This window comes from Sus scrofa, chromosome 14 (genome assembly GCF_054392235.1).
Source record: "Sus scrofa isolate SSC_HxYL_T2T_F1_AM1 chromosome 14, Sscrofa_HxYL_maternal_Yorkshire_Landrace_v2.0, whole genome shotgun sequence".
Taxonomy (NCBI): domain Eukaryota; kingdom Metazoa; phylum Chordata; class Mammalia; order Artiodactyla; family Suidae; genus Sus; species Sus scrofa.
The window spans coordinates 152,117,168-152,131,234 of NC_139396.1; the positions used below are offsets into that span (position 1 = coordinate 152,117,168).

Below are 14,067 nucleotides of genomic sequence, written 5' to 3' on the forward strand. Positions count from 1 at the left end.
TTTTTTTAGTTGTCTTTTTTGCCTTTTCTAGGGCTGCTCCCGAGGCATGTGGAGGTTCCCAGGCTAGGAGTCTAATCGGAGCTGTAGCCGCCGGCCACCAGAGCCACAGCAACGCGGGCTTGCTTTCTTCTTTTTTAAGGGCTGCACCCACAGCACATGGAAGTTCCCAGGCCAGGGGTCCAATGGTAGCTGTAGCTGCCAGCCTATGCCAAAAGCCACAGCAAAGTGGAATCCAAGCTGCATCTGCAACCTACACCACAGCTCACAGCAATGCCAAATCCTTAACCCACTGGGAGAGGCCAGGGATCGAACTGGAGCCCTCATGGATACTAGCTGGGTTTGTTACCGCTGAGCCACAGTGGGAACCCCTGAAGAGGTGATTTCTGATAGTACTCAACATTGGATCCCACAGCAAACATCCAGTCTAATAAGACTCATTTGTTCTTTTAAAATTTGATTTGGAGCAAATGTTTGCTGAAGAGAGATTTCTAGACCACAAACCATAACCAAAAAGCCTCAACATTAAATCAGGGAACTTTAGTTCCTGTCTCCTTAAGAAACTGTATTGTTACATTCACAAAATAGATGCCAACTGCAGCAAGACACCTTTCCCCTCACCACCCAGCCTACAGAGCACCAACACTCCCATCAACTGCCATCAACTGTTTTATTCTCTTGATAGCTCTTATTCCTATCTGGAATTATCTAGTTTACCTGCTATCTACAAGACTCTCACTAATATGCAAACGCTGGGACCCTCACTGGTCTACCTCTGCATTATGCTTTGAATAGTGCCAAAACAAAGTAAAATTTCGATTAATGAGAGAATGCATATAATCAAAGACAAGAAGAAAAGAAGATATAATATAACACAATGATGATTATCATTAGTTACGAAAAATCAAAAGGCCAATTTGCTTTGTAGGTTTTTAACAGTCCTGGCATCTCTTAATCCCATTTGAAACTCTAGCCTTGTTACAGTTTCTATCTTTTCCCCTATCTCCCAAACACTCCTGCCCTCTGTCTATCAGGCAAGATCAACACTCTTCTCTCTACCTGGAATCCCTTCTTCCTCAAGTTCCTATCTAGTCAGTTTCCACAACTATCCCTTTCAGTTTTCAGCCTAGACACTGAATCCTCCAGGGATCCTCCCCTGACCCAAGACCATGGACCCAAATGCTTCCAGAGCACTCGAACCTGTCAGTTTCCACAGCATTTATTTTCCTCTATCATTAGTGTTTGCTAACTCCTCTGTCTCCCTCATTAGACTGGAAAATTCTATGGGGCTGGAACTGTCTTACTCATCACTGTATTTCTAGCACTTATAGTGGTATCCAGTACATACTAGTACCCCCCCCAAGTGTTAATAAACAAAAAAGAAAAAAACAAACTGAAACACATGTCACTGGGCACTGCTACGGTCTTTACCAAGAAAAGATAAAAAGTAAGATTTTTTTGGAAAAAGAAGAAAACAATTATTATTCCAACAACTTAAATTCCTATCTACATAAAGCTGTTCAGTCACTATTTACTAAAAATGTTCAAATTTGTTGTGTAGCACTATGCGCATAATAACCTCATGTTTTACACACACCAGTAACACTCCTATTGGAAATGTAACACTCCTATTGGAAATGTACGAAACATCATCTAGTTTTTCAACATTTTGAGATACGCTCTAACAATTTTTATAAGCAGAATCACCTGAAGATAACTACATCACAAAGAAGCATTTGAGAGTAACAGCACAGAAACTTTGTCCTCTCAAATAAAACTCCATTCTAAACTTAGTCTGTCAGCCAAATCAAATAAGTCAACACAACAAACAAGAATCTATCTAGTAACTCGAGGTTTAAAACAGTACTAATTGACTCATGTATCTTAAAATGTTAAACACATGCTATCTGACAACACGTGGAACTGGGAGGATCTTACCTCTGTTATCATTTTACAGCTTTTACAGGGTCCAATCTGACTGAATAACTGAAGAATAAGAACTTCTGTTACATCTCTGGAGAGGTTACCTACGTATCTGTACAGGAAGGAAAAAAAATACTGTCAGCGATCTTCCTTCAGCTCTGGTTCTAAAACTTTATCATTTACTTATCAACTTTTTTTCATTTTAACTTCCTGTCTTCAACAAAATTTTTCCAATTAAGCCTGATCCTTTGAATATTAACTCTCATTTAGGAAAGCAATAATTGTTCTCAGGCTACTAAAACATCACTTCAAAAGACTTTATAAAGAGCAAATCGACGTGACCTTGCATACCCCCAAAGCATAGCATTCCACATACCCTATACGTCATTTTCTCATCTTGTTAGAAAAAAATAATAAAAATTTAAACCGGTATCAACTACAATTTCTAGATGTCAAACACGATTCAAAATAACATACATACACACTCTACCAATACTGATTAAAACACCTGAACAGAGGGATATCAGACAAAAGGTGAGTTTATCTCAGACCCCCCCCCCCCCCAACCAGAGCAATTACATGAACAAAGAGCAGAATTAAAGTTACAGTAAAACACACAAGAGATTGAAGGGTTTTGTTCTGTCCTGCTATTAGGATTGTTATTGGTGCTATGTCTTCATTGTTTTGTTTCAGGAGAGCAGGGTAAATTATAAAACTTCCTAGTCTAAAATGTATCAGAATCAACAAAATACATTTTTATGTAGATAACAAAGCAAATATAAAGATTTCTTTAGAAACTGAGAGAAAATCTGGAGATTCTAGAGATCTCTTGTGGTGCAGCGGGTTAAGGATCTGTCATTGTCACTGCAGCAGCTTAGGTGGCTGCTGTGGTGCAGATTTGATCCCTGACCCGGGAACTTCCACATGCAGTAAGTGCAGCCACACACACACACAAAAAGAAATTTCAGGAAAAATTTAAGACAAATCCAGGTATATTTTTGACTACAACAACATATCTAAAGTTTGGATTTTTTTTTTTTTAAGATTACAAATGGAATATATGTGTTTTATTTAAAAAATTTAAATACAGATAAATGTATGGAGTTCCCATCATGGCTCAGCAATAACAAACCTGACTAGTATCCATGAGGACTCAGGTTCGATCCCTGGCCTCGCTCAGTGGGCTAAGGATCCAGCGCGGCTGTGAGCTGTGGCACAGGTCACAGACACGGCTCGGATCTGGCCTTGCTGTGGTTGAGGTGTAGGCGGGCAGCTGTAACACTGATTCGACCCCTAGCCTGAGAACTTCCATGTGCCAAGGGTGTGGCCCTAAAAAATAAAAAAATATATAGTTAAGTTTAAAAGAAAAAAAACAAAACAAAACAAAACACTACCCAAAGATAACCACCTCGTACCATGGATCTATCCTAATTTAGCTTAATAAACTTTTAAGCCTCTCTAATACTCAGTATGTAATTCCTAAACCTCACATATTATGATCCTCGTAAACCAAACAATAGCTGTAAAATTTAACATAGTTTCTTCTGGAAAGCAGAAGGGCAAAAGTTTTACTTTCCTAGCTATACTATATAACATATGGAAACTGTGTACTGAGACCGAGACCAATATAAGCCTTACATCTATGGGTGCCATACTTTTAGAGATATTCTGAAAGAGAAACAGACTGAGAAAAGTAAGGTTAAATGTCCAAAAAAAAAAAAAAAAAAATCTGACTAAGTATGAATTGCCATTTTCTTCTTCAGCTAAGAATTTCGTTGCAATGAGTGCTAATAACTTTAACATGCTTTAAAACTAAAACAAGTCCAATGTTACTTAAATGGGAGACTAAACCAGTGACAAACTAGGCACCTTTTTGTTATATTTAAAGTAGAGCAGATCCATTGGTAGGCCACCCAAAGGCATACTTTTTCTAGCAGTCATGAAAGGTTATAGGCTTATGAGCTAGTCAGACAGTAGTCTTTATTTAAATAAAAAACAAAACAAAACTCATAGGGGTTTGTGAACGTGTTGAATTTCCATGGAATTTCTCTTCGTACAAGGTAGACCTATCTATAAAGAAAATGAACAGAGACCATGAATTGGTCTCTGAAGTGTAAATACTAATCTAACCTAAAGTGCTACTTATTTCTAACAGAATAGGAGTGGATAAAAATGATTTTCACATATCAAAGTTAATTAGTAGCAAAGTTAAACAGAATCATCATCTTAATATAATAAATTTTAAATGACTTAAATAATTTTAAATCTGTGTGACTGTTTAAACATTTATTTTTTTTTCCAGAAAAAAAAAACTGCATAGGCATTTACCTTACACACCTAACAGTCACAATTAAAGCTATTACTGTTCCATAGGATTTTTAGTCCAAGCCAACCCATTTCCAATCATAGGATTTTTAGTCCAAGCCAAATGTGCTTCTGAAGAATTTCTAGAGGCACATTTAGATACATTAATTTACATTTTAAGTACCAATAACAAAGAGCAAAATGTTAATCTAAGATTAGATTGTCACAAAATATTTATAGAAAAAGTCCACTTTTCAGGTTTCCTATTTTTCAAATTATCTCCACTAAAAGTTCAATGGTAAAGCAGCAAATTCTTAAAACTAATATAAAAATGGCCTTCCATAACAACTTGTAGAACATCTTAATTTATTAAGATAAAAAGGATATAATTCACCATATAATTCACCTTAATTTTACCCAAATCTGACATTTTCCTTTACTTAAGAGTTCTGTAATTCATTCCTCTACATTTGCCATCATCGTAATACTTAATAAGAAACATTTTATAGTTTTAAAAATACTATACTATACAGCTTAAGGACTTGACATTATCATGAAATTATCTATCCCAAAATAAATACTAACAAAAATATTTAAGGCAAATGTTCAACGCCCAATTTAGTAAAAACATCACCTCTTGGTAGTATACTGAAATATTATCTTTTTTTTTCTAAATCACATATAGTTTTTACACTTAACTTTCTTTTTACTCTGGATATAAAGTAGTCACTACATTCTAACGTTCCAAAGGTTTAAATATAAAATCTCTACTTGAAGAACATACACAAAATAAAAGAAAAAGACAAATGGCTCAAACTCATATTGAGGTCAATTCAAAGAGTAAACACTTATGAAATTCCAAAATGATTTTTAACTCAAGGGGAGGGGTGGCACGTACTATATAGGTCTGTTTTGTTTTCCAAGAACAAGAACTATTGGAACTAAAGCATTAATAATGGAAAATGATGCCTTTATCCCTAACAGGGTAAAAATCAAATTTGAGACTAGAACTTGGCGGTTTCACAGCAGGCAAAAGTTCACATTGCCAAACCACTTCCTATGTCCAACTGGGCAGAATTTTAAGTTAAGAACATCATGCCTTTCAGAAGACTAGTCATACTTTTCCACACTGAATGTGCTCTCACTCTAAAAAGATTAGCCCTGCAAAAGCTGAAATTACCAGCACTTTTACACAAGATACTAAAGCTAAATTTCTAAAAAAGAAACATTTTTGATTTTGTTCTTTAAAGTTCCTATATAAAAGGAGATTTTGCAACACTATCCTTCAGTGGGCCTCTAAGCAACAGGATCAATTTGTCAGATGTTTCATTTTAGAAAGGAGGCAGGGTGGAGGAAGGGTGCAGGAGGTACAAGTGAGACCTGCTGCATAAGGAAGATCAACACACATACACATTTTAAAGAAACAGAATATGATTAAACTGAATGGGAGGCTTAATTACAGCCATATTATAGCCAAATCCATGATATAGCTAATCAATTTTATAATGGGATTTAATAGTATTTACTTCTGCTATTGCCCTTCTTAGAGGTTCAGATCATGCTCTAAACCAATGGTTTAATTCCTCCTTTGGACTGACCCTCTTATCAGTTAGAACCCAGCCTTAAAAGGTGGCATTGCATAACATGGTATAATCCCAGATCCACAATTCCTACTACTCATTTTGGTGTATCAAATAGATGAAGAAAATAAATTAAACTACAGTTGAACACTATTACATTTTAATGTGGTATATAACACATTCAGATATACCATGGATCAAATCACTGCACTCAAAGTTACTACCCACAACACAAATCTAAAATGTGGGTCCTACAAGCTATGTGTCAGTCAATCCACCTCCAACACCAGTGTTAACACAGCAAGATCTCATTTGCTTGGTTTTTTTTTTTAGATCCCAAAGTTATCCAATACATGTTACCCCCCAAAAAATGTCAAAGGAGAACAAAGAATATCAGAAAACAGACCTTCAAAGCAACTATATGACAAACTTAAGGCTCAACATCAAAGCAATTCTATACCACTTTAAATACCATCAAATAAATTAGTAATACTGTAGGATAATGAATATTTAAAGACCTACCTAGGCTATAAACACCATATTGTTTTCTGATGATAGAACCATATGTCTTAGCTTGTGTGTGTCTGCAGGAAAAAAACCTCACTAGTAACACACAGGCATTTTAAGGAAACAGTTTAAGATAAACTTGTTAAGAGTACATTCTTTAAAACATACTAGCCACTTGAAAACCTAATCCATAGATAACAATGAAAAATAAAAGAAGGATGGCCATAAATAAACAAAAAACTCTACTAGGTATCAACCTCTAGTCACTGTCAATGCTTTTATCACGTTACTTGTATCTAAAAGAACTTTTAGAAGAAATACATAAAACGAACATTTTAAAAGTTATGCATTATTTTTATTAAAATCTGACAAAAATCCAAGTGTGAAACATTTGCTTTTATCTCAAAATTTTACATTTGAAGGTTTTAAAAAAATACATAAAAATCAGCAGACTGCACCACATATGACAGTCACGTCTGCCTAAAATTTTAAATCAATCAGGACTTTAAAAAAAACGGACTTAATACTAATTTAATGAAAAGAAGTATAATCATTGTAAAATATTTGAGTACCTCTTATGTTCCAGGCAGTGAACTAAGTGCTGCAGGGGTAAGACCTAGGAAGATGTAGCAGTCCTTGTCTAAAAAAAAAAAAAACCCTTCCCATGGAGAAGAGTGGGAGAAGGAAAAAGGAAGACAGAATAGTAAACATGTACTGACATACACGTACAATGAAGCTCAAGATGTTTCTTTACTTATATGTATACATGTCACATTTTTTAGACAACTGTAAACATAGACAAGTTAGGTGTGTTTCTGAGAAAGAACAGGAGATTGGAGAAGGTAGGGGTAAGAAACAAGTGACACAAAGACGTTAGCTTATTAGTCTATGGCCTAAGGTCTGATGGAGATGAAGACAAGGCAGATGCAAAGACAGCGATACGAATTAAAGGTACTGAAATAGCATATTATTTAGCACAAAACCAAGAATTCTTCATAAGGAAGAGACAGATACAGTTAATCAGAAATGTGCCACGAAAATTTACCAATTATTCAGTAACTATTAGGATGCAATGGTGACATTTCAGATTTTTAAATACAATGTAACTTTTATCTTTATTAAACACATACTAGCTAGACCTAAATCCAGCTTTCCCAGATGCTTCCATCAAAGAACACACTGCTAACTAAATACCAAGTCTTGACTTCAACAGATGTTAGGGGACAAACTTCATGTTTGTCCCAATTCTCTCTCTTCTGGGAAAATAGAGCAGAAATGGAAGACAACACAGGACATAAATACAAAACTTCTACCAAGCAGGCTTTCCATTCAAGTATTTGATGTGCTTAAGTTGGCCTCAAATTCTCAAAACAGTATAGCAGATACTTTAGTGAGACATTAAAGAAATAGGAATAAAAAAAATGCAACCCCCCCCCGCCCCAACAAAATGAAAATCCCAACTATCAATATTGAACATAAGACATCTATTTTCTGGACTGAGCAATCTTTCTTTGGCAGGAGTAGAGATCAGAAACTAGTCAAACTTCCTGAGCACCCTTCCACCTGCATCTATTCCCCAAAAAGTAATTACCCCATCAGACAGCAGAGCCAAGTGAACTATGGTCATATAAACACCAGGCAGAGCCAAGAGAAAACAAAAGCAGCGTTCTGACTGACTCCTTGTACTCGAAGCAGGTGTGTTGAGCTTCGTAAGGCGAGGAAAACCCAGTGCCCAACTTAACACATTTAATTAGACTCACACTTAAAAAAAAAAAAAAAATGCAGGAAAAAAGAAAGGAGTGCCACACTAGTTGGAAAGGAATGCAAACGCTGAGTCATCACTCTTCATTAGGAAAGGAAGGAAAGCGGTGGGAAGATGAAATTCATTCATTACATTTGGGCTTCAGGGTAAAGAGCAACAGCAAGGTGGAAGAAAAAGCACTCAAAAGACACACATCGAATAGCTGATAAAAATATCATTTTATCCAACTCCGAAGGGCTCGACGCAGAAATAGATTAGGTATGTAATAGAGAAGGTAGCACCAATAGAGCAAAAAGCTGTTTAACAACTGGTTGTCAGTTTAGCGTAGGTAGCGCTCAAAGTAAACTTCGTCATCCAAGAAAGGAAAGATGCTCCGGCGGCAAGAGGCATCCCTTTTGCACTTCAAAAGTAGCGGGCGCTTGGCGAGTGTTTCTGACAGCGTGGGCGGGGGCACGTGGGGCAGAAAGAGAGTAGGGGCTTGAGTGGCGGAAGAGTGTCCGGCTTCCTCGCAGAGCTTAGCTTGGGAGAAGAGCCGGGAGCGACTGGAGCTGGGGACGTGGAGGGCGTGAGTGCTAATTCCTCGCAGCACGCAGGGGATGTGGCCGCAGTCCCACCCCCAGTCCCACCCCCACCAGGCCCAGCCCCCGTGGGGACCGGCAGCTCCCGGCCCAGCCCAGGGCCCCCAAAGCACAGGGGGAGCAGGAGCTCTCCCGGGCCTGACAGACTCTGCCGTGCAAAAGCCCGGCTCAGGACGGGGTTGCAAAGAAGGGCGCGAGAGGAAAAGGTCGAAACTAGCCCCGGACCCCAGGAAGTGACTGTGTTTGGGGGAAGGGAGGGCTTCCTTCCCAAGGAAAAAGGGACAAATGAGGAATGCACTTCGCGTCCGCGCCACCCCAGCTAGGGAGCCGCCGAGAGTCCTGGCTTCGGCCCCGCTCTCTTGCTCCCTCCCATAGCATCCCGCAGTGCCCGGGCCTCTAGGCGCCTGGCACCCCCCGTCTGGGTACTCACAGAGTCCGGGGCTGCCCGTCGTCTTCCATCATGGTGGGTGCGACGGAGCGATCCCGGGACAAGGGGGAGGGCAGGGCTGGGGAAGGGAGGGGGTGGGGAGGAAGGGGAGGGGGGCTCCGGGCACCGGCTGGGGACAGAGGAAAAGGCACCGAACCCTGCTCTCGGGCTCTCTCCCCCCAGCCCGCTCCGGACACTGCGCTCCAACCAGGAGGAGCTGGAGGAGGAGGAGGATGAACAAAATGGCCGCCGCCACCAGCCAGGCAGGAAACGGGGCAGAGCGCAGGCGCGGCCCGCCAGGTCACCGCTCAGGCCAGCCGCGACGGCCTGAAAAAGCGGAGAACTGAGTGGGGAACAAAAGGGGCCACTGAGGAAACCTCGTGCCCGGTCACGACGGATCACGTCGTCGTTACTCGCCGGCTGGCTAGCGAAACCCAGCCAGCTCAAGAAGAACTCGAGAAAAAAGAGAACCGCCGTAAAACTGAAGTCTCTGGGAATTGTGGTCCTGGAAATGAGAGAGGTAAGCACTTCCCCGGAGGACTTCTGGGAACTGTAGTCCTGAGGAGCCGGAGCCGCTCTGGGAAGCGAAGAAGAGACTTCTGGGTAGTGTAGTCGTACGTGAGACGTGCGGCGACCAGGAAGTCGGCGTGCTGGGAGGGGAGGGAGAGAATAAAAGCGACGTTGAAAGGCAGGGAATCGAGCTGGGAAAAAGCGGCGTCGGAGAAGTAGACTGCAAGTCCCATAGTGCCTCGCGCTGGGGGCTGTCCTAGGACTGCTTCAGGCATTTTAAGACTCTTCTGTTGGCTCAGCGTGGGCTGCTGCTCCGCCTCTGTCCAGCCCAAGAGCGGTATCTTCAACTGCGGCTAATTCCGTGCTCTGGCTCCGCGTGGCGTCCAAGCCCGCAGGCCTTTCTGGCCCTCCTCTATTCATCAAAACCGCCCGCCCGCGGTCGCCAACTGCCGCCCCGCGCGACGGGCGGAGGGGCTGGGGGGTTCCTCCGGCCCAGCGCTGAGCTGGAAGCTGCGCTCGCCGGGGCCCCTCCGGCTTTCTCAACAGCCCGCCGATTCCTCCTCTGGGCTTGTTTTCCCGCAAATAGGTATTCTACCCTGGGTAGACGGCTTCTTCATTCGTTATCTCATCGGATAAGGGGGTCAAAAGAGCAGCCCTCCACTAAAATGACTCATCGAGTTGGTGTAAAGAGGGCGATAATGCCCTTCTGCCCCTCATTTAGTTATTAGAGTGAGTCTTTGGGCAGAGACGTGCACAGACTTAAGGCTGTGTTTACAGACATCCATCCATCCATCATATGGACGGGGAATGAAGTCTTGCTCGAGTATGTGGGAAACCCCGTTCAAACTGGCTACGTAACCTTGTAGAATTTGTTTTTTTCACCGGCGGCAGTTCACCCTACGCTCCCACTCCTTCACCCCACCCCCAAGCGTCTTTGGGAGAATGCTTTTGAGCTCGTACCCCCTCTTGTAGGTTAGTGAAGTGAAGGATTATAACGGCGAAGAAAGATTTTTCATCCTGTTGCCAGAGCTAGAAGGTCCCAGGTAAACTGTGCCTTGAGAGTTGGTTTTATAAACACTACCACTGACTCCTAATCCTGTGATGGGGGTCAACCGTGCAGCAAAAACGTTGTAATGTCAATATGGGGAGGAAGAAGTGGGGGGTTCAACCTGGAAGGCTTCATAAGACCTTGAGAAGAGAGTTGAGCCCCCTGAGTCAATGGGAACGTCAAGGGGCACCGAGGCCAGGACCCATGGGTAAAAAAAGTGTATGGGTTTGGTGGGGGGAGAAGTGGGGGAAGGCATGGAGTAGGAATCTGGAGAGCTAAGTTAGAAAGGTGGGCAACGGTTTTATAGCACCATGTTGTTAAAGATGGGTACCAGGCTGAGGAGTTTGGGGCTTTGTCTCCCAATCAATGAGGAGCTATTCAGAGGTTTTATTTTTTTTAATTGAACCGACGTCCAGAGCTGTAACCATCATCATCCAATTCATCATTGATCCACGCCCACTGTGTTAATTTCCTATTGTTGCTGCCACAAACTTAGGGACTTAAAACAGGACTATATTGGGAGTTCCCATCGCGGCTCAGTGGTAAACAAATCCGACTAGGAACCATGAGGTTGCGGGTTCGATCCCTGGCCTTGCTCAGTGGGTTAAGGATCCGGTGTTGCCGTGATCCTAGCTGTGGCTCTGGCATAGGCTGGTGGCTACAGCTCCGATTGGACCCCTAGCCTGGGAACCTCCATATGCCATGGGAGCGGCCCAAGAAATGGCAATAAGACAAAAAATAATAAAATAAAATAAAAAAACAAAAAAAAACAGGACTATATTATTTTAGAGTTCTGGAGGTCAGAAGTATGAAATTAGTTTCACTGAACTAAAACCAAGATGTTGGCAGGGCTGGTTCCTTCTAAAGTCTTTGGGAGAATGGGCTTCTTGCCTTTTCCAGCTTCTAGAAACCGTCTGCATTCCCATCATCTTCAAAAACAGCAGCATGGCATCTTCTTTCCTCTCTGACCTTTCTGCCTCTCTCTCTGTGACTGATCCTCCTTCCTCCCTCTTTGACTTCATGAGGACCCTTTGTGATCACATGGGGCCAGGATAACGTCCCATTTCTCTGAGACATTCAATCATGTTAGCAAAACCCCTTTTACCATAACCTAATGAGTACACTGGTTCTGGGGATTAGAGCATAGACATCTTGGGGGGGGGTGTCATTATTCAGTCTACCACTCCTGCCTTCATTTAGTTTGTTACTTTTTTAAAAATGCAATAATAGCTGTGAGCCCTCCACCCTAAAAAAAAAGTTCTTAGGGACGCAGTTTAGTCTAACTCTTGGGTTTGCTCACACACACACTCTCTCATCCTCCTGCCTCCCCTCACCTGGGTTCACCATCATGCTGAATTCTGAATTTAGCATTTCTTGTTTTTCTTTTTACAGAGTTTTATTCTCTATATATGTATATACATAATTTTTTCCCCAAAAAGTGTGTGTGTATACACATGTATTTTTGAGGGGTTTTTTTGGTATAATAAAAAAAGGGTATGTCCATTACGTACTTATTAGGATGGCCAAAATCCCAGACCCTGACACCACCAAATGCTGGGGAGGATAAAAAGCAACAGGTACTCTCATTCCCTGCTGGTGGGAATGCAAAATGGTGTAACCACTTTGGAAAATATTTTGGCAGTTTCTTACAAAACTAGTCATAGCTCCTAGGTATCTCAAATGAGTTGAAACTTATGTTTGCACAAAAACCTGCACATGAATGTTTATAGCAGGGTTTATTTATTTATTTGGCCACACCCATGGCATGTGGAAGTTCCTGAGCCAGGGATCAAACCCACGCTTCAGCTGCCACCTGCGTCACAGCCACAGCCATGCCAGCTCCTTAACCAACTGCACCACTGGGGGACTTCCTATAGCAGGTTTCTTAGTAACTCAAAATTTGGAAGCAACCAAAATGTCTTACAGTAAGTGAATGGGCAAACTAGTACATCCAGACAATGGGCTATTATTTGGTGACAGAAATAAATGAACTATAAAGCCACAAAAAGACATAAATGCACATTGCCGAGTGGAAGAAACCAGTGTCAAAAGGCTACGAACTGTATGATTCCAACTGGGTGACATGCTGGGAAAGACAAAAACTATGGGAAAGGGGAAAAGATGAATGGTTGCTAGAGGTGGGGCTGCGTAGGTAGAGCACAGGGCATTTTTACAGAGGTGAAACTACTCTGTGTGGTACTGTAATGATGGATCCCATAGAATGTACATCATGAGTCCTAATGTGAACTATAGACAATAATGTATCAACACTGGTCCATCCTTTGCAACAAATGCACCACATAAATGCAAGGTAGTAATAACAAGAAAAACAGCATGTGTGGTGGAGAGAGGATGGCTTGGAACTTTATCCTTTCTTTGTAATTCTTCTGTAAACCTACAACTGCTCTAAAAGTCAAGTCTGTTTAAAGGGGAAAAAATGCCTTTGCATCTTTTTGGACTCTCTTCACCCTCCGTAACATGCAGAAGATTCAGCCATATTTTATGTATTTAGTTCATTCATTTTCACTATTGTGTGCTATTCCAGTGTGTGATCATAGCACACTTTGTCTGACTTCTCATGAATGGACATTTGGGCTGCCTCCAGGTTTTTACTGTTGTGAGCAGTGCTGCTATGAACATTCCTGTACTCTTCTGTTACAGATGTACATGAGCTCTCTTTGGTTTATTCAAGTCTGTACCTAAAAGTAGAATTGTTGAGTCATGGGGTATGTGAGTATTCAATTTTAGAAGATAACGTCAAACATTTTTTCCAAAGTGGATACCTGGATTTGTGCTCCCATTAGCATCATGTAGGAGGGCTTATAAGGGGACCCACGTCCTCCTCAACACTTGCTTTTGTCAGACTTTTTACATTTTTATCAATCAAAGTGTTAGCTCAGTGTGGTCTTAATCAGTAAGATTGAGCATTTCTTCATATTTTATTAGCTCTGTGTGTTCCCTCTTTTGAAAAATGCCTGTTGGTATCTTTTGCCTATTTTTCTTTTGGGTTATATGTGCTTTTCTCATTGATTTTAAGGAATTCTTAAAGCTAATCTTGTGTACTGCAGTTATCTTCTCCTAATTTGTAACTTGCCGCTCTAAATGCCTTTAATGAAAAAAGTACTTAATTTCTTTTTTTAGTACTTAATTTTAAAGGGTCAAATCTATTTGCTGTGCATGTGTATCATTTAAGAAATATTTCCCTACCTCAAGGTTTAAATTACAGATCTAGGTCTAAATTAAGTATCTAAAAGATACTTAATCCAGGAGTTCCCGTCGTGGCACAGTGGTTGACGAATCCGACTAGGAACCATGAGGTTGCGGGTTCGATCCCTGGCCTTCCTCAGTGGGTTAACGATCCGGCGTTGCCGTGAGCTGTGGTGTAGGTTGCAGACGCGGCTCGGATCCCGCGTTGCTGTGGCTCTGGCATA

At 41.3% G+C, this 14,067-nt stretch overlaps 1 protein-coding gene and 1 long non-coding RNA gene across 17 annotated transcripts in view; one reads left to right on the plus strand and one right to left on the minus strand.

Moving 5' to 3' along the window:
* Window positions 1-9,307, minus strand: part of TIAL1 (TIA1 cytotoxic granule associated RNA binding protein like 1) — a 23,676-nt gene extending 14,369 nt beyond the window's left edge. For 7 of the 16 annotated variants that reach the window (XR_014827031.1, XR_002338737.2, XR_014827034.1 and 4 more), the window contains exons 1-2: window positions 9,082-9,307; window positions 1,936-2,032 (exon numbers count right to left, since the gene is read on the minus strand). Coding sequence is in view for 6 of the 16 variants with exons in the window: in XM_001928935.7 (XP_001928970.2) it covers window positions 1,936-2,032; window positions 9,082-9,113 (129 nt within the window). In the remaining 10 variants the exon portion in view is untranslated. Of the gene's footprint in view, window positions 1-1,935; window positions 2,033-6,326; window positions 6,389-6,883; window positions 8,622-9,081 lie in introns of those variants that run through there. The other 9 variants (XR_014827033.1, XM_021073449.2, XM_013983802.3 and 6 more) reach the window with 3 other exon arrangements.
* LOC110256777 (uncharacterized) lies at window positions 8,573-13,803 on the plus strand. Its single transcript, XR_014827051.1, has 2 exons — window positions 8,573-9,114; window positions 9,262-13,803. It is a non-coding gene; the product is annotated as an uncharacterized LOC110256777 (long non-coding RNA).
* The last annotated feature ends 264 nt before the right edge of the window (window positions 13,804-14,067 follow it).